This window comes from Hibiscus syriacus, unplaced genomic scaffold, assembly GCF_006381635.1.
Source record: "Hibiscus syriacus cultivar Baekdansim isolate YM2019G1 unplaced genomic scaffold, ASM638163v2 tig00110201_pilon, whole genome shotgun sequence".
NCBI lineage: Eukaryota > Viridiplantae > Streptophyta > Magnoliopsida > Malvales > Malvaceae > Hibiscus > Hibiscus syriacus.
In genome coordinates, this window is record NW_024062624.1 from 911,398 (window position 1) to 938,166 (window position 26,769).

The 26,769-nt window shown below is 34.3% G+C and overlaps 3 protein-coding genes across 3 annotated transcripts; 1 reads left to right on the forward strand and 2 right to left on the reverse strand.

The window, feature by feature from the left end:
• Positions 1 to 785: 785 nt before the first annotated feature.
• LOC120218744 (guanine nucleotide-binding protein alpha-1 subunit-like) lies at positions 786 to 5,970 on the reverse strand. Its single transcript, XM_039215642.1, has 13 exons — positions 5,454 to 5,970; positions 5,274 to 5,346; positions 4,740 to 4,777; positions 4,568 to 4,657; positions 4,358 to 4,435; positions 4,105 to 4,212; positions 3,884 to 3,985; positions 2,091 to 2,146; positions 1,706 to 1,840; positions 1,482 to 1,575; positions 1,329 to 1,388; positions 1,167 to 1,246; positions 786 to 1,078 (listed from the first exon to the last, which is right to left on the reverse strand). Exons 1-13 carry the CDS (start codon positions 5,538 to 5,540, stop codon positions 901 to 903), a joined length of 1,179 nt encoding a protein of 392 aa, XP_039071573.1. The 5' UTR covers positions 5,541 to 5,970; the 3' UTR covers positions 786 to 900.
• Positions 5,971 to 7,546: 1,576 nt separating this feature from the next.
• LOC120218745 lies at positions 7,547 to 19,971 on the reverse strand. Its single transcript, XM_039215643.1, has 12 exons — positions 19,591 to 19,971; positions 19,279 to 19,370; positions 18,976 to 19,078; positions 18,612 to 18,874; positions 18,276 to 18,407; positions 17,981 to 18,103; positions 17,660 to 17,782; positions 17,357 to 17,571; positions 17,114 to 17,267; positions 16,726 to 16,989; positions 10,945 to 10,949; positions 7,547 to 7,558 (listed from the first exon to the last, which is right to left on the reverse strand). The coding sequence occupies exons 1-10, from the start codon at positions 19,799 to 19,801 to the stop codon at positions 16,771 to 16,773; spliced, it is 1,635 nt and encodes a 544-aa protein (XP_039071574.1). The 5' UTR covers positions 19,802 to 19,971; the 3' UTR covers positions 7,547 to 7,558; positions 10,945 to 10,949; positions 16,726 to 16,770.
• Positions 11,225 to 15,995, forward strand: LOC120218746 (polyadenylate-binding protein-interacting protein 7-like). Its single transcript, XM_039215645.1, has 5 exons — positions 11,225 to 11,480; positions 12,222 to 13,109; positions 13,930 to 14,250; positions 14,720 to 14,844; positions 15,261 to 15,995. Exons 2-5 carry the CDS (start codon positions 12,318 to 12,320, stop codon positions 15,553 to 15,555), a joined length of 1,533 nt encoding a protein of 510 aa, XP_039071576.1. The 5' UTR covers positions 11,225 to 11,480; positions 12,222 to 12,317; the 3' UTR covers positions 15,556 to 15,995.
• Positions 19,972 to 26,769: the final 6,798 nt, after the last annotated feature.

Consider the following 26,769-nt stretch of genomic DNA (forward strand, 5'->3'; position numbering starts at 1 on the left):
TATTTGACTCAAAAGCTCATATAGCTTTGCAATGGATCCGCTCGGCTATATACAAAATAGTGAGAGTTTTTTTTTATTGAAAATTGGAAATTTAAGCAAAAAGATTCAGATTTTATTAAGACATCAGCTTTTTTTTTAGAAACAAATATTTGTAATTAAACACTGAAAATAAGAGTTGACCCGAGGAGTCCGCTTGAAGCTTGAATGGGCCTAAAGGTTTTGTAGTATCGGCGTATAGGGTTGGGTAAGTGGGGCCGAGCCCAAGATGTTTAGTATGATAGTATATAATTATTAGGGTAAACTACATGTTTAGCACCTAAACTATTACTTTTATTCTATTTTACTATTCAAACTTTACTTTTAAAAAAAAACTATATCTAACTTTTAGCTTAAGATTCAATTTAATATCTCATCTTTAAAAAATTAATAAAATTGTTAATTTGATCTTTTTTATTTTTTTTCAAAAATAACGTGGCATTATTGTACAATGATAAATTAATATTACCATTAAATTTTTAATAAGATATCAAAATAAAATTTAAACTAAATGTAATATATAAAAATAATAAAATTTAAATATCAAACATAATAAGATTAATAGTTTAAATATTAAATACGTAATTTACTATAGTTTTTATAATTAAATAAGACCACGTGTGGAAGCAAATCAGCGTCACATCTTCCTTTTCCCCGTCGCAAGTCGCTGATCCAATATCCTCGAAACAAATATATATATGATCAACACTATGGGGAAATCGAAACTTTAGCCTGTGATGAAAATATGCCTGCATTTCAAAAGATGTGTGTTTCCTCCAACCTTAAAGACATCCAAAATGGTGGATCACATCGCTGCAAATTATCAAGTCTTTCCAAATGGCTTTTGCTTTTCTTTGCAATCATTCACAACCACCCTGCCTCGAATAGATTTCTCCGTCTCAAGGACTCGTCAACGAGCTTGAAAGTTTTCTTCACAAGCTTCTGGTCAAGTGCACTGGTCCTGTAGATTTTAAAGACTCGATCCACTCGATCAGGGCCGGAGCTTTGAAAATATAACTCCTCAAATTTCTTCTTTACGAACCTGAACAGATAGAGAATCATAAACAGTCTTAGGATGAAAAATCCTTCTTCTTAAGGACTTATGATGGGAATTAGAAGAAATTGCTTACTCGTATGCATGCTCGATCTCTTGTTTTCCAGTTGAAACCGACTGGTAGTCTTTGAACCACTGGCATACATTTAGTGGAACCTACATAATGTTGGGCATCAAAGACCACACTGATACTAAAACACAAGTATCCTAAAAGTTATACCATTCTACTGGCCTTTACCTTTAGAACCTTCTTTTCAAATATGTCGAATTTGTTGAGAAACAGCATGAAGGATGTTTTCTGCAGAAAAGAACCAGGTTTTAGATTAAGCAAAATTCCAGCTATGAGCAATACTTGATTATTAGATACACAAGGAGCATATACAGCCTAAACCTCAAAGCATGGCTGCTTTAAGACCCAATCAAAGAGTTCTTTGGTCTCCATCATCTGGTTCTTCTGTTCATCCTTGAAAAGTGTTTGATCGTACCTAAAACCGTGACAATTTCTCAGTTAACATTTCTGCATTTTATACCAGCTCTGATGTAGAAACAGCTAGGTATCGTTACGTATACAGACAAAACAGAATTTAGAGATGGCAAAAGTAAAAAGGATCTTACTCGCTAATCTCAGCACAAAAGATCACAGCTGTAACACCTTCAAAAAGATGGATCCACTTCCTTCTCTCATTTCTCTGGCCTCCCACATCAAAGAGTCTGTATACTTCACCACTTTTCTTATTCTCCCCCACGGAGCTGCAAAACAGACACCATAGACGACTCAAATTAGTAATCAAAATATCCTACAAAATGCCAGACACAGGAACCTATGCCGCATCTCCATTGTAACCATAATTGAGTACCCATTTTAATTTATCTATATAAGCATATAAATCTGAACTCAATCACATTTTGAGAAGGCAAAAACATGATTCTTTATTTGGCTAAAGTTAATTCTCACATCAATGAACTTGCATAAGCAAAGTAAAGACTAAATATAATTCACCTGAACTGGATTTCAACAATACCAGTTGTACGAACTCTTGCATATAGAACATCCTCCTGCAATATGAGCCAGATTAAGAAACTGATTTAGAGAAAATATCTTTAGAAGATAAGTTATAATGCAATGCCACCAACAGCTTGAACGTTAAAGAAGTTCTGTTTTCAAGGTTTCATTTATCATGCATGCTCTGGAGGAGGGTATTAATCATATGTATGATGATTGTTTTGATGGGCAGGACATATGCGTGGCACTAATTCTAGATACCTTTGTTGGAATATAATTTGCATCCGACAATCTTTGCAAATTTTCCATGAAATAATGAGTACAATCTGGTACTTGAAGTTCATTACCACGAGTATAGGTTTCCTACAAGTACACAGAGTGATTAAGTACTAAAACACACCATCGAAAATACCTAAACACAAAACTAAGCGATGGAGCTACAAAATCAGCTTATATCATTTATATATAAAAGCATAGTTTGCCTGAATTGCAGAATCTTTCCAGAGAGTTTCTATCTCCTGTGCAAGTTCTCCATTTAGACGTGGACAGTCCAACCTGCTTCCAATTTCTGACAGTTTCTCTCCAATAACCTGATAGAAAACAGAAAGTTTATGTAATATCTTGACCACAGATGCAATAACTGATAATTTCAAAAAGAAAGAAGAGGAGAAACTAATTGGAAAGCAATTACTAAACTTTACAAATACAGGATAGCAGAAATAGATGACTTCAAACCTTATTCTCGCTGGATAGAACATATTTGGAAGAATCTGCTTCATTTTGGGCAACTTCCTTGATCCCATACAGTATCTATACACCATGCAAAGCACGATTTAAAAACATAGATAAAGATCCTCTCATAATAGAAATAAAATTTCGCATCATAGATAACTGACACCTGAAGGGAAATATGCGTGGACATATTTATGGACATAGATAAAGATCCTCTCATTTTGGGTATTAATCATATGTATGATGATTGTTTTGATGGGCAGGACATATGCGTGGCACTAATTCTAGATACCTTTGTTGGAATATAATTTGCATCTGACAATCTTTGCAAATTTTCCATGAAATAATGAGTACAATCTGGTACTTGAAGTTCATTTCCACGAGTATAGGTTTCCTACTAGTACACAGAGTGATTAAGTACTAAAACACACCATCGAAAATACCTAAACACAAAACTAAGCGATGGAGCTACAAAATCAGCTTATATCATTTATATATAAAAGCATAGTTTGCCTGAATTGCAGAATCTTTCCAGAGAGTTTCTATCTCCTGTGCAAGTTCTCCATTTAGACGTGGACAGTCCAACCTGCTTCCAATTTCTGACAGTTTCTCTCCAATAACCTGATAGAAAACAGAAAGTTTATGTAATATCTTGACCACAGATGCAATAACTGATAATTTCAAAAAGAAAGAAGAGGAGAAACTAATTGGAAAGCAATTACTAAACTTTACAAATACAGGATAGCAGAAATAGATGACTTCAAACCTTATTCTCGCTGGATAGAACATATTTGGAAGAATCTGCTTCATTTTGGGCAACTTCCTTTGATCCATCATACAGTATCTATACACCATGCAAAGCACGATTTAAAAACATAGATAAAGATCCTCTCATAATAGAAATAAAATTTCGCATCATAGATAACTGACACCTGAAGGGAAATATGCGTGGACATATTTATGGACATAGATAAAGATCCTCTCATTTTGGGTATTAATCATATGTATGATGATTGTTTTGATGGGCAGGACATATGCGTGGCACTAATTCTAGATACCTTTGTTGGAATATAATTTGCATCTGACAATCTTTGCAAATTTTCCATGAAATAATGAGTACAATCTGGTACTTGAAGTTCATTTCCACGAGTATAGGTTTCCTACTAGTACACAGAGTGATTAAGTACTAAAACACACCATCGAAAATACCTAAACACAAAACTAAGCGATGGAGCTACAAAATCAGCTTATATCATTTATATATAAAAGCATAGTTTGCCTGAATTGCAGAATCTTTCCAGAGAGTTTCTATCTCCTGTGCAAGTTCTCCATTTAGACGTGGACAGTCCAACCTGCTTCCAATTTCTGACAGTTTCTCTCCAATAACCTGATAGAAAACAGAAAGTTTATGTAATATCTTGACCACAGATGCAATAACTGATAATTTCAAAAAGAAAGAAGAGGAGAAACTAATTGGAAAGCAATTACTAAACTTTACAAATACAGGATAGCAGAAATAGATGACTTCAAACCTTATTCTCGCTGGATAGAACATATTTGGAAGAATCTGCTTCATTTTGGGCAACTTCCTTTGATCCATCATACAGTATCTATACACCATGCAAAGCACGATTTAAAAACATAGATAAAGATCCTCTCATAATAGAAATAAAATTTCGCATCATAGATAACTGACACCTGAAGGGAAATAAACCAACACACCCTTTTCAGGTTTTGCATACTTTTATAGTCTGATATATGTTTGCCTGGATGACTGAGATATAGCTTTTTAGTTCTTCCTCATCAAAACCAGTCTGAAACAGAAGCTTTATCTCCAGACAAGCCATGTAGAATAAAAAGATGATTAAAAAATTATGAAATAGACTCAATAAAGGGTCAACCAATAGGTCTAACCTGCTTAAAAATTGTTGACTTCCCAGATTCACCAGCACCTTAAAAACAACGAAAATTTCAATCATTAATGGGGCGACCCAGAAAAGTGAAGGGGAAGATACTGAAAGAACATTTAAAAAAACAGTGCAGCAAATCAGCATGAACGTTTTAGGGTGTTCAACTTCTTATCTCAATTATTATGGGATAGTGAGTACTTTAAGCACCTAATGCCCATCTGCCTAACCTACGGCAATTCTATGGTAAGTATTGCAACTTCATGTCCCGGGTGAAAATAAATGAAAGTAATGGAATGCAGCCATCGAAAGATTATGTGATAAGACTGATTTGCATATCAAGTCCATAAGAACCGTCCCTAAACATAAACATTTCCATAAACAAACAGGATGGTGATTTTTTTTTTTGCGCTCAATAGGAATCATAAGCGATCCATATCGATTGATATCTTCATAGAAAAGAGATTAACAGTCATATTATGAGTAAATAGCTCGTTATTGCAAACAAGGCAACAAGGAATGTAATCTAAGTTGTACGCACCAAGTAGTAGAAGCTTTTGGATATGCTTTTCAGCCTCTCTCTCTTGTTCAATTCTCCTTTCAATTTCTGCAGCCTGAAAATGAACAAACTTAAAATTAAACTGAAACTGAAATGAATGAAGAGTTTGTCTGGCTGGACTCCATAAAAGGATGATAGACCGTCTATGTACACTGTGTTTACCTGTGCATTCTCCTCGGTATCAGCTTCATTGTAACTACGATGTTTGCTGCATAATAAACCCGTCTTCTCTAGAACAATACTCAGCATAGAAGATGTGTAAATTAAGCACTGAAAGGCATTTTACGAGCCCTTGCCTGCTGAAGTATTTGCTGATATTGTATGTAAGCCGATAAGGATTACAGTCGTATCCCCTACAAGAGATCCTTAAGTAAGAAACCATGAAATTGCTTAAACCAACTCCATAAACTTTCTAGCAAGGTAAAATCACAAGAATATTCTACTCCTGGAAACATGGATTCAAGAGCCATAAATCAGGTTATGAACAAACTCATACGAAACATTCCAAAAAAGTAGAAATATAGACTATAGCAAATCATAAGTGATTAAATTCCCCCGCCCAGATTTAAGACTGCAAATTACTAACCAAATCCATGACATTTCACGAGAATCTACAAACTTAATGAGACCATGGCACTGAAGCACATGGCCACGTGTAAGACAAAAACCAATACATCATACACGAATGACGATTAACAACATACAACGAGTAACCAATATAGTGGGTTTATTTGCTTTAGCTGCTATAACTGAAACTGTTGATGTATGTTGCATGCTTGCGTCCTGACGTACCCTGTTGATCTATATTGGAGCTGTGAATTGCCTTTGTCAGGTTTATTGTATTTGTGATTTGATAGATCATGTTGACCTTGTCTTTTATTGTGAATTACCTATGCTCATACTCAACAATTTCAGTCGCCAGTCGTCCCAGTGCCGCAGACAGTGTTGGATTGGGGTATCTCTACTACTATAACAAGCATATATGTATTATTCATATAAAATTTTTATATAAGATAAAAATAAATAAAATTTTAAAATTAACATAATTAATAAAATAAATAATTAATTAGAGAAAATTTAAATCTTAAGATAAGAACATGCCGACTCTAATAAAGACGTGCATCTATCCCTATCTATTATCACTGATAATTAAAGAGGTTGAATATTAATACCAGAATATATACGTACATGCACGCTTGTCAGTATCATGCAAGAGGGGTAATGATGGTGGGTTAATTTGCTTCTAGTTGCACCACAATGCTAACTAAGAACGTTAATATATTCATATGCATTTTGTTGAAAAAATATGTACTTGTTTTCATCGCATATATTCTTTTAATCACATAAATCAGTAGTGTCCTTTTACTATTGATGAATTTAAGGTGGATGATACATTCGGCCACATCATCATGAAGAATGATAAAGTGTGCAATAATCATGTGGAGGTACATAAGTGCTGAAAATGTAAAAGTGGTTTAGTTGGATATTAATATGATGATTCATTATTTCCAATGTTATTAAATAATTTAATTGAAAAATAAGTGTTTATATTATATATTTTTAATTTTTATCAAAGTGTTTAGTATTTCATTTTATTATTATTTTAAGATTTAATCATCGATGTTTGTCAAGACAAATCTATTATCCAGTGAATATATGTTATATGACATGATTTTTTTAATTTCTTTTATTCATTAAAGTTATAATTTCTCATTTAAAAAAGTCTCTAAAATCCCTAAACTATCAAACACTCCTAAGATCCTTATCCACAAATCTCCTAATCTCATATATTACCATCGCATTCAACCACTGATATCATCTTTTTTTTATTGGTGTAGGTCGAAAGGCGATGGTGCAAAGGGGAGTTTAATTTTTTCTTATTTAGAAAATTAAAGATTTTAGAGTTGTTTTTTAATGACCTGGAAACGACCGGGTTGGGAACGAAACTGATGTGGGGTTTTTGTTAATTTTTGGGCCTTTGATCAAGCTTTGGGCAGAGATGACAATAGATCTGGTCCTGCCTATATTTTTTAGGGACTTGTTTGTAATTAGTCAGGGCCGTTAGAGATAAGTGTATTTCATTATTTTTAAAAATAGTTAAATATAATTTAATATATTAAAAAAAGAAAAAATTATGTATCCATTATTAAAAAAGAATATTAAAATTTTAAATCTTATTCTTAAATTTTTTGATCTGTCCCGGTGAGTATGGCTGTTAATTTTATAATAAGCTGCTAGTGTAGCTGTAGTAAATTTGCAGCAGATTACTGCTTTTTTAGGTAATACAAATAACACTTGTAAGACAGCTGATAATTAAATTTAACTACCATTAGTGCATATAGTATATACACACAATTGTAATAAATGAAAAAATAAGAAGAAGAAATTCAGTACAAATACAAATTACGACATGCATGATGTTAATTGCCTGGGATCAGAAAAGAGAACTTTCATTATCTCCTCAACCATATTTGGTTTATGTTCCCTATCACCCAAACAAGGCTCGTTCAGTGTACATTTCAAGCCTAGGGTCCATAGGATGGGACCATGTTATACAAACGTTCCTATAGATTTAATTAAATATCTAATATAATAAATTAATTATTCAATTATAGAGTATTTTTCAATTTGATCATCTTGCTATAAAAACTATAACTAGTCATTCAATTAAAACGAGTTTTTTATAAAAATTATATTAAGAATCTAACTTAAATGTTAAATTTAATTTTATCACGGGAGATTCCAAGGAATAATAGTAATTTTTATACAAAATGATTCGTATAACTCTTAATATAAAATTATAATCTAAAACTTCAAGAAATAATAACAATTATTTTATCATTGACAGAGAAAACCTAGTTAATGAAAAAAGCTATTTTTTATTTACACGTGTAAAACGCTTTTGTGTGATTTAAATGATAATTATCTAAAGTTAATCGAATTATAAAAAATATTATAAATAACTCTTGCATCGTCCCTCGTGGCTACAACTGGCAAAATGTCCAAAATGGTGATATAATAGCAAGATATGGTCATACGTTGAGAAATAAACCAAATTATAATATTGCATTGTGAGCTCATATTCCTATCCAGAATAAAAGAGAAAGTAACGTGAATGTTCATTTATTCTAAAATCCCAACTCTCATGTGATGAATTATTTATTTGTTACAACAGCATTAAATTATTTATTAGAAATTTTATTTTATGAGCAAATTAAAGGATTGATAGGGGAATTGAGGCGGTCGTTACTTTTTAAAAATTTTAATTGTATATGATTTAATAGATTATAAATTCCAATTAGACTAACTTTATAATTTTTCTTAAAGTATGAGAATCGTAAATTTAAACAAAATATTAACTCGTCAATTTTTTTACAGGGACCAACTCTTCAATTTTAATAAATTAGAGGAGTGAGGTTCACAATTAGACCAAAAGAGAAAAAAATGAAAAAAAGGTCAAATCGAGTGGATTGAAATTAGATGTGTTGTTTTATTTATTATATATATATTTTTGTGGTGGTGGGCAGCTGCTAAAGCTTTTTTCAAAGGAAAAAAGTGTAAATTATATAAATGGTCACTAATGTTTGAGTACGTTTTAGTTTTTCTCATTAAAGTTTTAAAAGTAACAAACTAGTCACTACTGTTATCGATTTATAATAAATCGGTCACTCGCCATTAATAGTCGTTACTGCAGTAATAGAATGCTAACGTGGCACGTTAAATCAGCTGACTCAGCATGTTTGACCGACTATTTAACTCTTCTTCTTCTTCTTCTTATTCTGTCTTAATATTTCTCATGAATTCCCTTTTCGCTGTTTCATTCTTTCCTATCTTCCCTGTAGTAGTTTTTCCGGTGAAGAAGACCTTTTTGTTGTAGCTGCAAACAAACTGCACTTGTTTCCAAGCACAAGTTTGAATTTTGCCTGCTGTTATGATAAAATACTTTCATTTTTATTTTATTTTTTATTTGGAAACACCTTTTACCTATTGCTTTCAGAAGTTTAAGAATACTTCAGCATCTGCCGAAGATATAAATATGCTTTGTTTGATCCTTTTACTGCGACAATTTAAAGATTTGACTGGAAATGTTACTTGTCTGATTCAATTAATGTGAATGAGTTTACTTGTTATAGTTTTATGCAATAACCTTTTAAATCTTTTCCACTTATATGGACCATCCATGAAAGAGCTCTTGTTGTTCGTTTGATACTAGACACATTGATCGGGCATATTGAGCTTGTGAATGATTGGAAAAAGACTTTCAATCGTGCTACTGTTGTTGTCTTCCCAAACTATGCTCTTACGGTAATAGTTATTGGATAATCATATAGTCCTCAATTCTTTGTCAGCATATTACTTACTAAAGTTGGCGAAAGGACATTGCTTCCTAATGCTCTTCCTTCTACAGATGATTTGTACAGAGATAATCAGCATAAGAGTATGGGTTATGGACTTGATGAATTCCTTATAGCAATTGTTGGAAGTCAATTTATGTACAGAGGCGTGTGGTTGGAACATGCACTTATTTTGCATGCTTTATTACCACTTTTGCCGACTTTTCATCTGATAATAATTCGAGTTCCCTCCCCAAAATCATCGTCTTAACCGGTGATTCAACAAGCAACTACAGCATGCATGGCTGTTGAGGTATGGTCATAATCATTTTATACTTATGTTGTGCATATGTAGTTTTCGAGCTTCTCTCGATCCATTTCACATATATTTCTCTTTTCCCTAGAAAATTGCTCATAAATTAAGATATCCCAGTGGGGTGGTGAAGCATGTAGCTGTTGATGGTGAGGTTGACAGTGTGATATATATTTCTCTTAGCGCGACAGACCTTGTGATATATGACTCGTTCCTTGAAGAGCCATCATTTCCAGAAAGTTTGATAAAAGCCATGTCCCATGGGAAACCAATCGTAGCACCAAATCTCTCCAATATAAGGAAATATGTCTATGCTCTTTCATGTTCATCCATATTCCGGTTCATTTGGCATATTACCGACTTTGTGTTGGTAGTAACAATTAGGTCGATAACAGGGTGTACGAATATCTTTCCCCTAAGGTGAATATTAGTGTTCTGACACTGATCATACTGCAAATGATATTAAAAGGAAAATTGACACCATTGGCACTGAATGTTGCTTCAATTAAGAGAACTGTTAAAAACATGACGGTTAGGGAAACTATTGAAGGATACGCCTTGCTCTGGAAAATATTCTGAAGCTTCCATCAGAAGTTGCACCTCCTAAGGCTGTCATAGAATTTCCTTCAAAGTTGAAAGAAGAATTGCAGTGGGACCTATTTCTGGATCTTCAGAATTCTACACTCGAAGAAAGGAGTTCCAAATTTTTAAATGAGTTAGAGGAGCAGTGAAAACGTTCTCAAAGAAAGAAATTAGGACCGTTAATTTGCTACGAATAATTCATTTTCATATGAGATTTGGGAGGAAGAGAAAAAGATGCATAGTATCAATATGAAAAGGAGACAAGAGGAACGAGAGGTAAAAGTTGTTACAATTTTTATTTTTATTAATCTTAGATAAATATAAGATAATATTCGTTCAAAGATAACTTTTAACTATTTGTTATTGAATTCTCACACCTCTAGTATTTCTAGTGTTCTAACCCGAAATCTCAAGCAATAACAACAATACCTTACCGAGGTAAACAATTTAGGAAGCTTTTGTTTGAGTTGTTTCTTCATGAAGTTTCATGCTCTTTCTAAAAAGAAGAAGAATAGTAGTCAAACGTGCTCAATCAATTAATTTAACACACCACGTTAGTATTATGTTATTGTAATAACGATAGTAAATGATGAGTGACTGATTTATTATAAATTAATAATATTAATAAATAATTATTACTTTTTAAATTTCAGTGTATAAAACAAAAGCTTCCTTAAATATTATTTATCATTTGCGCAGTTTAAAAAAAAATTGAAAACTAGAAGAGAAAAGAGAGAGAGAGAAAAGAAACAGAGAAACCGTTGTTGTGAGTGAAACAAAAAGCTGAGATAATAAGACTGCATCCAATGAAAAAAAATAACCAAAGCTCAAATCCCAATTAAACAAAAATTATCGGGAATTTGACCTACTTTGTTTATCCCTTCCCTTCGATCTCCTTCTCGTTTCCCCCTTTTCATCTGATATATTTAGATATGAGGCCTTTTGATTTGTTTCGCAAAGGTATAATTTCTCGGATCTCTTGATTTTTAAAATTTTCTTTCTTCGTTATGTTTATTACTAATTTTCCCCTTTTTATTTCCTTTTTTGTCTTTTTTTTTGTGTGTTGGTTTTGACTTGAGATCTCAAGAACTTCGTGCCTTAGATAAGGAAAGAGCATAGATTTGACTTATACTGCCCTTTCGTTTTAATTGTTCGTTTAGCTATATGCCTAGAAAGCTTATTTCTTTTTTGTTGATTAGGGTTTTTAATTAAATGAGCTTACTGTTTAATTTTTACTTGAACATTTTGTCCTTTCCTTTTCTCTTCAGGTTTAAGTCTTGTTGACTGGGGAATTTCAAGGTTTTGAACTGTATATTGGAGTAATTTTGGTTTATTAAATGAATATCTTGCTATTAACTTATAGTCTCTAGGCTTAATTGTTAAAGTTAGGAGGCTGTGAGTTTCATTCAGTTAATTAATCATAGCACTCTGTTTCATTTAAAGCAATGGATTTTGCACGCATAAGAATCAAACATGGTTAATATTTCTTTGATTTTAGTCCATCACGATGCTTCATCTTCATTATGTTCATGGAAATTATTAACATAGAAGTTTCTATGAAGAGCGACATTTTCTGGTGTTAATTGCATTCTATATTTGGTTATTGAGTTATTTTCTGCTCAGGATTTGTCTTCAATTTAATTTAAGATTCTCTTCTATATTTGACCAATTAATATTGTGATATGATGAATGATTTTGCAGGTTTCGGTTAGAGTTTAGTAAAACTCAAGCTTATATCTTCTGCATCAGTTTCCTTTATATACATAGAATCTACTTTTTACTTTTTTTAAGCAAAGAATGAGCTTGTCCAAGAAAGGGACCCAAATTAGTGACACAAAACTAAATACCCCTAGCAAGGTAACAACTCTGAATCCCAATGCAGCTGAGTTCGTTCCCTTTTCTCTTAGGTCACTGTCTTCATCAGGAAGCATCCAAGCAGCTGCTGCAACAGCAACGTTTGCTACTACTGGTACTGTTGGGAAAGCAGTGCTTGATCGGTCTGGGTCTTCTGTTTCAAATAATTCTGATGATGAGGCTCATCAGTTCTGGCGACACCAGCTCCCTGATGACATTACCCCGGACTTTAAGGTTATTAATGAAGATGACGCTCAAGGAAACGAATCTGGGAGCCTCTATATAGAAGGTTTGTCCTTGCATGATGGTAGCAAAGCCTCAAGGTTTCCTGCTGGCAGTGGATATGTATTTGATGATCAGCAGGAACTGCTGCATCACTATGGTAATGGTAGTAACAGAGCTGAAAATTTGAGATATCCGGCTTCATCTTATGGAGAAGATCCTATTTCAGCCAGTATTTTGAACCTGCCACTCAAACCTTGGGACAAGCAACTTGTTAACAGTAATCAGCCGATTGGCAATGGGAGGGAGGGGCAACCATATAATGGAAACTCTAGACATGTATTCGTCAATGATATTTTGGGTGAGCAAACAAACATGGATGATACTGAAATGAGTCATGTGGATTTTTTGGCTTCTCAGTTCCCTGGATTTGCTGCTGAAAGCCTTGCTGAAGTTTATTTTGCCAATGGTTGTGACTTAAATCTAACTATAGAGATGCTTACACAGCTCGAGGTGAGTGGTCCTCAACTTTGTTTTTTTGGTCTAAGTGCTTGCATCTGCCCTTTTTGTTCAAGTACTGATGCAACAGTTATTTACATCTTCAAGTTATATATAGATATTTTATTTTATGATTATCTTAATTTTTTAGATAATTAAATTATTTTCCCATTATCAATTGCTAGAAAGTTGCAGAATCACTCAAAGGTTTATGGCCAAAATCTGGATGCGGAATTGTGTTTAAAAGTTTTCCGCATTCCTTTATTTTCATTGCAATTGCTTATCACCTTTTCTTATGTTTTACTTATGGGGTCTTGGGAATCTGCTGTGGATGGCATTGGATGGTAATGGTTTGATGTTAACTGCAGTTTGACAGGGAAAAGCTGGCTCCTCAAAGTTTTGAGGTGACGCAAGTCAACCATAATCTTGTGTGTTGACTCTAGCTGATAATATTCTGGTGGCCTGGTACAGAGACAGTTTTCTTTAGGATTTTCTTCTTTTTTGCAGTTATATATTCTAAGGTTTTTGGTTTGGGCTCACAATTTTCTAGTATCCTCGCAAGTTTTTTTACTGGAGTTTTTGTTGTCTGGTTTGTTCCTTCCAATTTGTGCGTTGACTCTAGCTTATAGAATCCCGGTGGCCTGGTACACAGAGACAGTTTTCTTTAGGATTTTCTTATTTTAATTTTGCAATTATATCTTCGTTTTTGTTTTTGGTTCACAATTTTCTAGTACCCTAGAGAATTCTTTTTCTGGAGTTTTTGTTGTATGTTTTATGCCTATCAATTGTATTACATCTTTTAGCATTCCATGAGTCTTTTTGATTCTTATTGAAGCTTCAAGTTGATGGTGGTTTCAACCAGAACCTGAATTCAAAGACCTTGTCAGCTCCCAGTTTGAGTACTATGGACATTCCTGCACTTACCGTATCAGATGATCAGAGTGGTCCTTCAAAATATGCAGGGGATGATCTTCAACATAATGCCAGTCCCTATCGATCTTCTGACAAGGCATTTACAGAGCTTTTAGTAGGAGAAATATATTCTCTCTGCACATTTATTTGCTTTAACGTTATTGAGCTGGCAGCAAATTTGTACTCTGAACTACGGGAGGAAGCTCGGGACCATGCACGTTTACGTAATGCTTATTTTGAACAGGTATTTCACTGGAAACTTTTTTCATATATTGAAACTGCTCCGTTTATAGGTTCCTACTTTTTGCTAGTAAACAATGGAATTTTGAGTGTATTTCAGCCTAATTGCTCAACCACCTTTGTTCCAATTTATTTGTGCACCATTTTGCAACCCTGGGAAATGAGTTTTACTTTTTTGAGTCCTTCCTGTACAAATTTTGCTTGTATCAGTTTGAAACAAAAGTAGTATCCCCCTAAGCTTCAAAATGAGCAACGAGCATGTGTTTGGTGCATTGCAACTATACGAGCTCAGAGTGCATCAATTATTAGACTGGTAGAAAGCAAATTTCTAACATACCCCACTGAACTTGCACATGAAGTCTTTCCTTCATTGATGATCTCTCTCTCTCTCATTCTTTCTTTCTACCCCACTGAACTAAGTCTACACAACATACCCATATTGTTAAGTGATGGTACTTGTATATTTAACATAGGCACGTCAAGCATTTCTCATTGGCAACAAGACTCTAGCAAAGGAGCTTAGTGTGAAAGGACAAATGTACAATATGCATATGAAGGAAGCACATGGAAAAGCTCAGGAGTCTATATATCAACATAGGTTTGTCATTTCTTTCCTGTTGCAGTTGGTCCCTTTACCGGGTGGTTTAAAGGCTTCAAGATATTCTTCTCTTGCTACTACTACTACTACTATTGCTTTTAACATCTGTTGATCAAGGGGTATTTTTTTGGTGGAGAATAAAAACATTAGTTATTATGTGTTCCGGGAATGTCAACAATTAAGTATTATTGGTTTGTATGCCTCACTTCTACTACCACCACCACTACCTATCCTTTCTCCTTTCACTATCTGTCCATCTTTCATGCTCACAGGTCTGATGCTTAATACACCTGAGTTTGTTTGTTCTGAATCCTGGTTGTTGGTTATTTCCAGTAATTGAAACTCTTGGTTATTATTTTGGTTGGTTTAATGCTGATATGTTCTTGTTTGACTGTTTACAAACTATAATAATATAGGAACCCAGTTCCTCTAGAGAATTTCAGAGGACAGGAGCGGATGATAGACCTGCATGGATTGCATGTTAGCGAAGCCCTTCATATGCTGAAGCATGAACTATCAGTGCTGAGGGGCACAGCACGGGCAGCAGCTCAGCTCCTGCAAGTATACATATGTGTTGGAACTGGCCACCATACTAGGGGTGCTCGTAATCCAGCAAGACTTCCAGTTGCTGTACAACGTTATCTTCTTGAAGAAGAGGGCCTTGACTATACAGAACCACAGCCAGGGTTGCTTCGAGTTGTGATATATTGAAGCCATGGACTTGACTGAGTTGAGGTATAGGAGTTTTTAACACTACAGTAAAAAAAACCATCAAGTCATAGTCACCATAGTCAATTCATGTATCTGTAAATGGGAGGAAAAGGAAGAGTAGTTGAAGTCGAAAAAATTGAAAAAAAAAAGTTCAAAAAGCAGAAGTTGGGGGAAGAAAAAGGTGGAAAAAAAAGAAGTGTATCATTAATGTTTAGCCAGATGACCACGGCAATTACATTTTGGTAGCATCAGGGGCAGGGGGTTGTGCTGGGGCAGATACTGCCGGTAAGCAACATCTTTTCTCTGGTTTGTTAATTTTGTATCGTAAATCTTACTTTGTTAAATTTTGGGTTTAATCTCAGATGTAACTTGATAGATTTGAATTACATGATAGACGGATTCTTGAAATAACTCGTGTTGAAATTTTAGTCTTTCTATTCTTGGCTTGTTTAGTCTGGGCCTTTGGGGATGGATTTCAGGAGTGATCTATTTTTTTTTTTTTTTGATTAAGTAGAGAGTGTGTAGTACATTTTCAAGGAAAATGTCATGATTCGAACCCAAACAATATGAGCATCCTTGGGGGTGGATTCAGGAGTGATCTATTTTAATATAGTTGGACCATGCCGAATAGTGTTATGCATTCCCTTGGACCTTTTCAAGAGTGCTGGCGTTAGACTAGTTTTGTTATTAAATTCGAGTGAAGCACCACTTGAAAAGCACACAAAACCACGCTACAGGAATCCAATATAAAAGAACATTTCTTACAAAATTATACTGGCGCGGGGTTATTGACGTACGAGCGGCTGATGAACTAACATATTGGTTTGATTACTGACCTTGTTTGAAGGTTCTGCCTTGTGCTTTTCCTTCTGTTAAAGCTTATCTGCTATTACCTTTCAGTGTTTTTGCCCTCATTATTTACTTTTCAGTGTTTGATTACCGATATTTGGCATATTACTGAATGACAAGCAGAGAAGAGCATGCAAATTGCTGACCAAAAACAAAAGTTCTTGGGTCACTTCAGCACGCATTAAGCTTTATGAACTTTAACCGCAGGGGGATCTCTATTTCAAAGATATAGAGAATGTTGTATTATCCATCAGTCGCCCATTTTCATTCTTTTCTCGTTTAAAGTGATTATGAGAGAAGGTGCTCTGCAGTATCATTCACCATATTCAATATAGATATATGATGGCATACAATGCAAAGACATGGTTAAGCTCTGATCAAGAGCTCGTACACATTAGTGTTATTATCTTGACTAACGCGCTTCAGCATTTCAAAGCTTTTACAACTTCCTAAGAAATCGATTCTTTTGAAAGCCATATATCCACGTTCTACTGTCTCTTTACTCAAGTATGCTGATCGAAGCTGGTTGGCATGCCTCGAGTCTGTGTGAATAGCAGCCTCTATTTCATGAATTGACATGTTCTCCTGCAAAAGAACAGAAACAGGAAAAAAAATTGGTAATGATTGATACTAAAAACCTGGTTCAACATTTTGCTTTTATAACCTAATTAATACTATTCCAGGGACGAGAAACATATCCAAGTCATACCTGATAAAAGGCATATATGCAATCCAAAATCTGCAGACATGTAAAGCCGTTATCACTGAAATATGTCCTTGAAGAAGGCCCCATCTCAGAAAATCGATCAATCGGAAACAGTATGGTAACAAAGTGGTTTTTGATTATTAACTCAGTTTTCTCGCTGCATGAGAATTATTAAATCAAAACATGAGAAGGAACCCAAAAGACTATGGGACAAATACCTAGAATATCAAGAGAGTGATCCATCACCTTTCTGTAAGTGACCGGGTTAAGTTTGTAAAAGAGGCCTCAGAACCCTTGCCATCACCATTTGCATCAAAGAATACAGATTGATGGTCACTAACATCTTCGCCACTCAAAGTGTCAGTGTAAATAGAAGCAGTCGAAGTTGGGTCGGATATTGACCAGCAAACTGGTTCCAAAAGACTGGTTGGGCTTATAGGATGGATTGGGGTTTGACAAGTCTGAAAGAAAACAGATCATCTAAGAAATGCAAGAAATCACATTAGCACCAAGTGCTAGCGCATACCAAACACGATCAAAACAACTTGCCTGCATACGGAGACTGCGGCGATTTCTAACCCCAGTTTTAGCTAAATGTACAATCTGTTGCCTCTCTTGATGACTTTCATTCCTTCTAACGCTTGGGGTCGTCGAATTAGCCACATTATTTTCCTATTGAAACAAAGGTGAAACTTAACATTAGAATAATGCAACACAATCAGAACTGTCTATAGTATTGCCGGTTGAAACCAAAGCTGAATCTAGTTAGCAGAAGGCATAAAATGGCTCTTTTGCTAATATAGAAGGAAAAAATGTGAAATCTATTTCTCAAGGAATTCATGTACCCATATCGTAAGAATAAAACAGTACCTCTCCTACATTGGCGTTCTGAGCATTTTCGATCACTGCCCCAATCTGCATGGCTAAATCAGTAGACATGTGAACAAGTCTCTGCAAAGTCCTATCCTTAGCTGTTTTGAGGACCCATAGTGGCTGAGACATTAAATATCGAAACAGTTCAAGCATAACAAAGTTTGTTTGCTCTTGCAGGTGCTATGCATATTGCTCAGAGAAAAAAGTGTCGGAATCAAAAGCAGTGTGATGATCAATGGATCATGCATAAAAAAATACCCTGTTCCCATAATGGCAATGCAGAAGCACTCACCGTAATAATGTTGTTTGAGTGGCCAATATATCGATGGATGGAACTTCTTTCGCACACCACATGACTTGCACCGCAACCAACAAACCATCGATCTACCACTGTGGCCCCTTCTTTTGAAGCAGCTTCAAGAACCTATCGACATACTAAATGTCTCAATGAATTGATAACAAATCGCCATAACTAACATGGTGAGTTATGTACAAGTCTTGCAGTGACATATAGACTGACACACCAAATCTATGACCTCAGTTTATGACTTATACCACGCAGAAATGCAACATATTCTAAATTAGCGTTTCAAACGACATCAATTTCAGGCAGCAAACTGAATGTTACCTTATTCCGTAGCTCAACTGAAATATCAGAATCAATGTACATGGTATGACCATATAACATTGAGTTCAAACTTTTATTAGGACCTCTTTGGTAAAACCGCGCATGTGGTGTTTCTATCGTGTCTATTTTCTTGGCATCATGAAAACCGGCAGGAAGACACGAACTTTTGGAAGCGGTCGACACAGCAAGCCGATTCAACTCATCTTCAGGCGTAACATGTTCTCCAATACCCTTCACGGCGTAGAGCGATTCACTTAACCTTACTGCATGAACGTAGAAAAATTGAAACAGCAAATCCTTCATACTGCAACAAAACTTAAATCACAAAAAGGGAAGTCTGAATTGAGAATCAGCCTAATCTTACCATTCCTGTTGACGCTATCCACAAACCATCCAAGTTTAACAAGGAGTAGACCATTTCTTGATCCATGTTTTACAGCATGCTCGAACTTACGTCCGCTAAAGCTGTAGATTATATTAAGGCTCGACATTACAAATGCGATTGCAGTAGTAAAGACAATTCAAAGACAGGACCAATAGAAACCGTTTATCATCATCTTACACATACTTACAATCATATTGGTTATTTCTTTCTCTTTATTTCAATCAGCCAAGTTTCAAAATTATGCCAAAATTTAAGTAATTTAAAGCAAATGAGAAAGGATATCTGGACCACCAAATGGGTGCATTGAGGATGTAAACTATTACTGTATTGACCACCTAATCTCTCCGTTGCCTCCATAACTTGTTTCCTTGCCTCTGCAAGCACAACAGACAAATCAACGTGTTAATACATGCAATGGCAAAACATGATGAGTGCAATCGAAATTCGAGTACCCAGACTCAAAATCATACAAGTTTTATCAAACTCATTCAGCAGTAAACTGAAAAAAATTACCCAAAACAACAAACCAAAAAATAAAAAACGAAGCCGAAGAGTAGGAAAAAAAGGATTGAATTTAGATACAAATTTACCAACCTTTAGACAAGCCAGTGACGCAAATAACCAGACCTGAAAACGGACCGGTGGATCGAACCGTTAAAGGTTCAGAACCAAGAGAGATAGGAGCAGAAGACATTGGTTCAGAAGATTGGAAACTTCTGAACGATGGCACTGAAGGTGAGAAACCAACAAACAACCTTGAACAGCCTTTGCTGTTTATCACTTCCACCTTGTTCAGACCATCCATGTTTTCTTCTTTCTATCATTCACTTAAAATGAGCAAACGAATTTAAATGAACCCAAGGAAAGAAAACTCGAAATAAGTGAGTCAAAAGAAGGAATCCTGAATGTGAAAAAAGAGGAATTAAATAAGGGGAAAATAAAGAGAGAGGGGGCGAATGGGATCAGAGATTGGAGACGAAACGAGGATTTTTGGCTTTTATTTTTTTTCGAGTTGATTAACTTACATATATAAAGGCTATGGTAAAAAGAAAAGGTGAATTATTTTTGAAGCAAGCGCTTTCTTTTTGGGGTCTGCCATTGTCATAGATACAATGCAGAGAGGAAACAAACCCTGGCAAGCATCTTTTTTATAATAAGGGGAAAATAAAGAGAGAGGGGGCGAATGGGATCAGAGATTGGAGACGAAACGAGGATTTTTGGCTTTTATTTTTTTTCGAGTTGATTAACTTACATATATAAAGGCTATGGTAAAAAGAAAAGGTGAATTATTTTTGAAGCAAGCGCTTTCTTTTTGGGGTCTGCCATTGTCATAGATACAATGCAGAGAGAAACAAACCCTGGCAAGCATCTTTTTGCTCTATTCGGTGATCTTTTAGATACAATGCAGAGAGGAAACAAACCCTGGCAAGCATCTTTGCTCTATTCGGTGATCTTTGATCTTTTTGCTCTATTCGGTGATCTTTTGAATTCTAAGGAGCTAACCATTCAAAGTCTGATCTTTTCTGCTAAGGCTGCAGGGCTCCACCATTGTTAAGTGCAAATGGCGGCAATGGTTTGAGTATGTTTTTTAAAAGAAGATTCCAACTCCACTCTTTGAGTTACAAAATTACGTATTAATGATTAAATCAAATGCTGGTGGTGACTTCGATGAAAGGCAGCTGTTTTCTTCAAAAGCATTTTGCCTGGTTTTTCCCTCGCAGCTTGAAATCCAAAAGAGGCTCTATGAAATTACTATAAAAAAAAAAGAAGCGTTTTTTCCCCCACCTCGCTGCCTATAATTCATAGTTCCTACGACTTTTTTAAATAATTTTGACGCCATCCTTCTTCCCTTTGCCAAAATTTTCTCATAGTTAATTATGATTTTCCTTACTGTCATTTGAACAAATAAAGTACATGGAAGTGAAAGGGAAACCCATTAAAATAAAGAGACTGTAGCCGGCCAGCGCTTCTTGCTACTTTGCTTTGAAAATGAACGTCAATTTCTAGGTTTGGTCCCTTTGTTATACTTAAATTTTGGATTTGGTTTCGTACTTTAGTTTTAAATATTTTAATCCTCCTATTTTTATAAAATCAGTTAATCTAAATAGATAAAATAATTAACTACTGCAATTAAAAGAATGACATGATTTCTTTAAAACGCATTCCAATTCATCAAGCGGACATTGATTTTTCTTTATGGTGCAAGTGTGGCTTTAGAGAGAAAAAATGCATGCTTGTATTTTAACAAAAACGAAATTAATTATTTTTATTAACATGTCATGTCAATAAAATAACAAAAAATTAACTTTCAAATGATTAAAATAAGTTGGATCAAACGTGATCAAAACCAAACTTTTCTAAAATCAGTGACCAAAATTCTAACATGCCGAAAATATAAGAGACCTCCAATGTTATTTACCCTGATAATATTAATAAAGATAAAAATCAAATATAAATAACACCCCAATAGATTTGATATAGGTTTAGCATATGTACGACTTATTAATAATTAATGTTATATGAGCTATAAAAAGATATTTTCACTTAAAAAATATATTTGTGGAGGAGAAACTGGATGAGATAACACATGCAATAGCTTCCCTAATAATGTTATTGAAAGTGACCACATTTCTACTTCGTAATTACAACCAAATTAAATCCTCATCCAATAGCTATTTGCATTTTTTAGGGCGAAATAGAAACTGTATTTAGAAGGGTAAATTCTTAAATAGTTACTTTCGTTTTATACATGTTCACTTTTAGTCACTAAATTAAAAAAATTATACCAAAGTGATGTTATCGTGTAATTTGAAAGAAATTATAGTTTTTTAAAGAAAAAAATATGAATATTGAGATATAAAATTGAAAGCATTTTCGGTATACAAACATCGGTGTCCTTTATTAAAGTTGATCCCTATTATTAAGTTGGGTTCCTACCATATTACTATAAAGTTGATGCCTTAAAAGCAACTACATAAGGGCAAGTATAATAATTTAATAATATTGAACTATTATGAAATAATTATTTGTTAGATTTTTTAGTAGTTTTTATGGACCTAGTTTACATGCAGTTGCTTGTTTGTTTTTTATATCTAAGTTGTTGTGCTTTCTATGATTTTAGGAGTAAGTTGCATATTTGTTTGTTTGTTTTGTTAGTTGTGTAGTCTATTTAAAGAGGTTGTTTTGATCCATTAATAATATGTCATATTCCTTCTAAATTATCTCATTTACATTAATATGTTGCTCATACAATAGTGGCATCAAGAGCCAGGTTTAATTAGCGATAAAACAACAGTTTTCTCCTCATTTAGTTAACAAAATATCCTCATATAGTTTTGTACAACCATCAATTCCTCTCTTTGATGGTCACTACGATCATTGGAGCATGTTGATGGAAAATTTTCTAGATCCAATGAGTATTGGCAAGTCATCTCTATGGATGCACAACGATTAGAAATTGACGCTTTGAAATTGAAATATCTTAAGGCAAAGAAATATCTCTTTCAAGTGATTGATCGTTTAACCTTGAAACTATCCTTTGCAAAGATACATCAAAGGATATTTGGGATTCGATGAAAAAGAAATTCCAGGGATCAACCAGAGCAAGGAGGCAACAGCTTCAGAAACTTCGCTCAAAGTTTGAACTTTATCGAAAGCAATATGGGGATACCATTTTTGACTTTTTCTCAAGGATAATGGTTATCATCAACAAGATGAGAACATTTGGCGAGAAAATAGAGGATGTGGTTGTAGTAAAAAAATTCTCCGCTCATTGACACCAAATTTCAATTATGTGGTATGTTCCATTGAGGAGTCAAAAGATCTTGATCTTTTATCCATTAATAAATTGCAAGGCTCATTGTTGGTTCATGAAAGAAAATTGGTGCAACAAGATAATGCAGAATTAACATTGAAAGTTTTGCCAAATCAATCGTATTAAAGGCAATTGAGGATGCAGATCAAATGGCCATAATGACAGAGGCCGAGGTAGAGGTCGCGGTAGAGGAAGTTATGATCATCGACATAATTCAGGAAACCAATCTCATGAAAGAGTGAGAAAACATGGCAATTATCAAACACAACCAGCAGACAAGTATGGTCATTACAATTCGGAGTGTCGAACCACTTTCTTATGTGCACATGGGGAAGAATCCAATTTTGTTAGAAAGGAAATAGAACAAGATGAAGAGGTATCATTGTTGATGGTATGTCATGCAAAAGAACCTACCAACAAATATTTGTGGTATTTAGACACCGGATGTAGCAATAACATGAGTGGAGATAAGACAATTTTTTCACTCTTGATGAATCATTAAGAGATAATGTAAAGTTTGACAACAATACTAAGATCTCTGTGATAGGCAATGAATATGTAACTATTCTAAATAAAAGTAATGTTACTCAGACCATCTGATGTTCTTTATGTCCCAGATTTAAAGATCAATTTGTTAAGTATTGGTCAATTGCAAGAGAATGGTTAAAGATCAAAATTAAAAATGGGATGTTTCAAGTTCAAGATGGAAAATCAGAATTAATTGCTCGAAGCTATGGCAGCAAATCGGATGTTTCATCTCTATCTCAATCTCAATCATTCTACTCGGTCTAGTTTTGCAACGAGCCTGTATGATCAAATGCAACTATGGCATTTTTGTTACGGTCATCTCAGTTTTAGAGGCTTACAAACGCTTAAACGAAAAAGCACGGTAGTTAGCCTCCCACAGTTCTCTTGACCTACAAATGTATGTGAGGAATGTGTGCTCAGTAAGCAACACCGATAACCATTTCCAAAAGGAAAATCTGAAAAAACAAGAAACCTATTGGAGATAGTGCACTATGATATTTGTGGGTCAATTAATGCCATTTCAAATGGAGGTAAACGTTATCTTATCACCTTTATAGATGATTTAAGTAAAAAAAAATTAGGTTATTTTTTACAGGAAAAATACAAAGCTTTTACTAGTTTCAAAAGATTTAAAGCAACAGTTGAGAAAGAAGCATGGCATTCTATAAAAGTGTTTCTTTAAATATTTTGAAAGTGGTAAAAGCTTTGAATTTTTCCTGTAAAAAAATAACCCAAAGTTTTTTACTTAAATCATCTATAAATGTGTTAAGATAACGTTTACCTCCATTAGAAATAGGATTAGCGGAGGATAATATAATTCACATGATTTCACTCAATTTTATGAAAAACATGGAATTAAAAAGCAATTAACAACAACCTACGTTCCTCAGCAGAATGATGTATCCGAAAGAAAGAATTGAACCATTTTCAACATGGTACGAAGTTTATTGCAACAAAGAAAAGTGAAAGACGCATGGAGCGGAAAGAGACCCGATGTCAGCCATTTCAGAATCTTTGGGTGTATTGTTTATGCATATGTCTCTGATAAAAAATGAAAGAAGTTAGAAGACAAAGGAGAAAAATGCATCTTTCTTGGTGTTAGTGAATGTACTAAAGTATTCAAGTTTTATAATCCTAACACAAAGAAAATTTTCATCAGTCATGATGTGATTTTTGATGAAGTAAGGTTCTGGTGTTGGAAAACACCAATAATTCAAAGGAATATTTCAACAGATTTTGATAGAGAGTTACACATTGAAGATATTTCGCAGCCACCAAATGAGCAACAAGAAATAATTCAAAAGTCACTTGATGTTGCAACAGAGCCAACAACACCATGTATAAGAAGAAAACCTGCCTAAATAAGAGATAATGAAGTTCAAGAAATTAATTAATCTGAGGAACCACTCACTTATTTTGCTCTTTTTTCAGATTGTGATCTTGTCTTTTTTGAAGAGGCGATTAAACAATAAAATGGAAGAAAGCAATGGATGATGAAATTCCAGCTATTGAAAGGAACAAAACGTGGGAGTTAACTGAGCTTCTACAGGGACATAAAACTATTGATGTGAAGTGGGTCTATAGGACAAAACTGAAGAAAACATGTGAAGTTGACAAATGCAAAGCACGCTTGGTAGAGAAAGGTTATAGTCAAGAGTTCGACATTGATTACAAGGAGGTATTCGCTAGAGTTACTAGGCATGACTCAATCAGATTGGTGATTGCATAGGCTGCTCAAAATTCTTGGCCAATTTTTCAACTAAATGTCAAGTCGACATTTTTTCATTGAGATTTGAATGAACAGAAGATTCTAAAGAGGTTTCAAATGGAGAACTGTAATCCGATTTGTACATCAGCAGAGACAAGTTTATAGTTGGTAAAAGATGGTAATGGAAGAGTCGTCGACAATACTTTGTACAAGCAAGTCGTGGGGAGTTTGATGTATCTCACTGCGACCAGGCCATATATAACATATGTTGTAAATGTTATTTGTAGATTCATAGAACGTCCAAAGGAAATATATCTTCAAGCAACAAAAAAAATCCTTAGATATTTGCAATGTACAATCGACTATGGAATTTTGTACAATAAGGGAGAAAATCAGACTTGATTGGGTTTACGGATAGTGACTATGTAGGAGACCAAGATGATAGAAAAAGTACATCTAGTTATGTTTATATGTTAGGGTCGGGAGTTGTTTCATGGTTGTCATGAAAGCAATCAATTGTCACTCTATCAACAATCGAAGCGAAACTTTTAGCTGCATCAACATGTGTATGTCAATCCATTTGAATGAGAAATCTTTTTGAGGAAGTTCATTTCAAGCAAAAGGGACTTATTATTATCTACTGACAATAGTTCAACCATAAAGCTATCTAAGAATTATATTTTGCACGGACGAAGCAAGCATATTGACGTCTAATATAATTCCTTGAGAGATTGTGTGAATTATGAAGAGATTGATATGGTATATTGCAGAAGTGAGGATCAAATCGCAGATATATTTACAAGGCCCTCAAACTTGCAACATTTCAGAAGCTGCAACAAATGCTTGGAGTTTGCAAGGTGACAAATGCAGGGAGTTAGCTAGGCATAAAGATTTCTTAGTTTAAACTGATATTAGAAATTAATATTAGTTTAAGGGAGGATTTGTTAGACTTTTTCAGTAGTTTTTATGGACCTAGTCTACAGGCAATTATTGTTTTTTTATCTAAGTTGTTATGTTTTCCATGATTTTAGGTTTAAGTTGTATATTTTTTTGCTTGTTTTGTTAGTTGTGTAGCCTATTTGAAGAGGTTGTCTTCTTAGTTTTTTATGACTTTTTCATGACTAATTCAAATTGATTTATGTAACACTCATAATTTTGATAGACGAGTCTCTCATTGAGGATTTTCTGCATACATAAAATCTCAAAATTTATTTAGCGATATCAAACTACTTACCACTTGAATCAACCTCATTGATTATCGCTTAACCATAATTTTGTAATCTCTAATATATTTTGCTCATATATATATATATATATATATATATATATATATATATATATATAAAGAAGAAGAAGAATGTTTAAAATCAGTAAATTATTCAAATTTGAGACAGTAAAATCCCAAGTTATTAGAGTAGAATTACCGTGTACTATAGGGAAAGAAAGGGTTGAAAAGATGAGTAAAGAGTTGCAGTAAGAGGATGACATGGAAATGTAGTGAAATAATTTGATATCGTCTAAACTATGAAGCAGGAGTCAACAAGTCCTGTTTTGTTAGGTTGGATTGGATGATATAAAGTGGTTTCAGTTTGGGTTTCAAAATGCAGTGATGAGTGGTAATATCAGAGCATGCGCAGGGAAATGGATTCATAGAGCTATGCCACAATATTTTGTAAAGCGGTAGAGAAATCAAGAACTTCTGAATTCCTTCTGCATGCACATC

Excerpts from the sequence above, each read along its gene's own strand:
- LOC120218745 (XM_039215643.1), bottom strand. The coding sequence starts at position 19,801 with ATGGATGGTCTGAACAAGGTGGAAGTGATAAACAGCAAAGGCTGTTCA. Across the intron at positions 19,079-19,278 it reads GCACCCATTTGGTGGTCCAG|AGCTTTAGCGGACGTAAGTT; the intron begins ATATCCTTTCTC and ends AATATAATCTAC. Across the intron at positions 17,268-17,356 it reads ACCCGGTCACTTACAGAAAG|CGAGAAAACTGAGTTAATAA; the intron begins GTGATGGATCAC and ends ATTCTCATGCAG.
- LOC120218744 (XM_039215642.1), bottom strand. The coding sequence starts at position 5,540 with ATGCTGAGTATTGTTCTAGAGAAGACGGGTTTATTATGCAGCAAACAT. Across the intron at positions 4,778-5,273 it reads CCAAAAGCTTCTACTACTTG|GTGCTGGTGAATCTGGGAAG; the intron begins GTGCGTACAACT and ends GTTGTTTTTAAG. Across the intron at positions 4,658-4,739 it reads AGTCAACAATTTTTAAGCAG|ATAAAGCTTCTGTTTCAGAC; the intron begins GTTAGACCTATT and ends GCTTGTCTGGAG.
- LOC120218746 (XM_039215645.1), top strand. The coding sequence starts at position 12,318 with ATGAGCTTGTCCAAGAAAGGGACCCAAATTAGTGACACAAAACTAAAT. Across the intron at positions 13,110-13,929 it reads AGATGCTTACACAGCTCGAG|CTTCAAGTTGATGGTGGTTT; the intron begins GTGAGTGGTCCT and ends TTCTTATTGAAG. Across the intron at positions 14,845-15,260 it reads GAGTCTATATATCAACATAG|GAACCCAGTTCCTCTAGAGA; the intron begins GTTTGTCATTTC and ends ATAATAATATAG.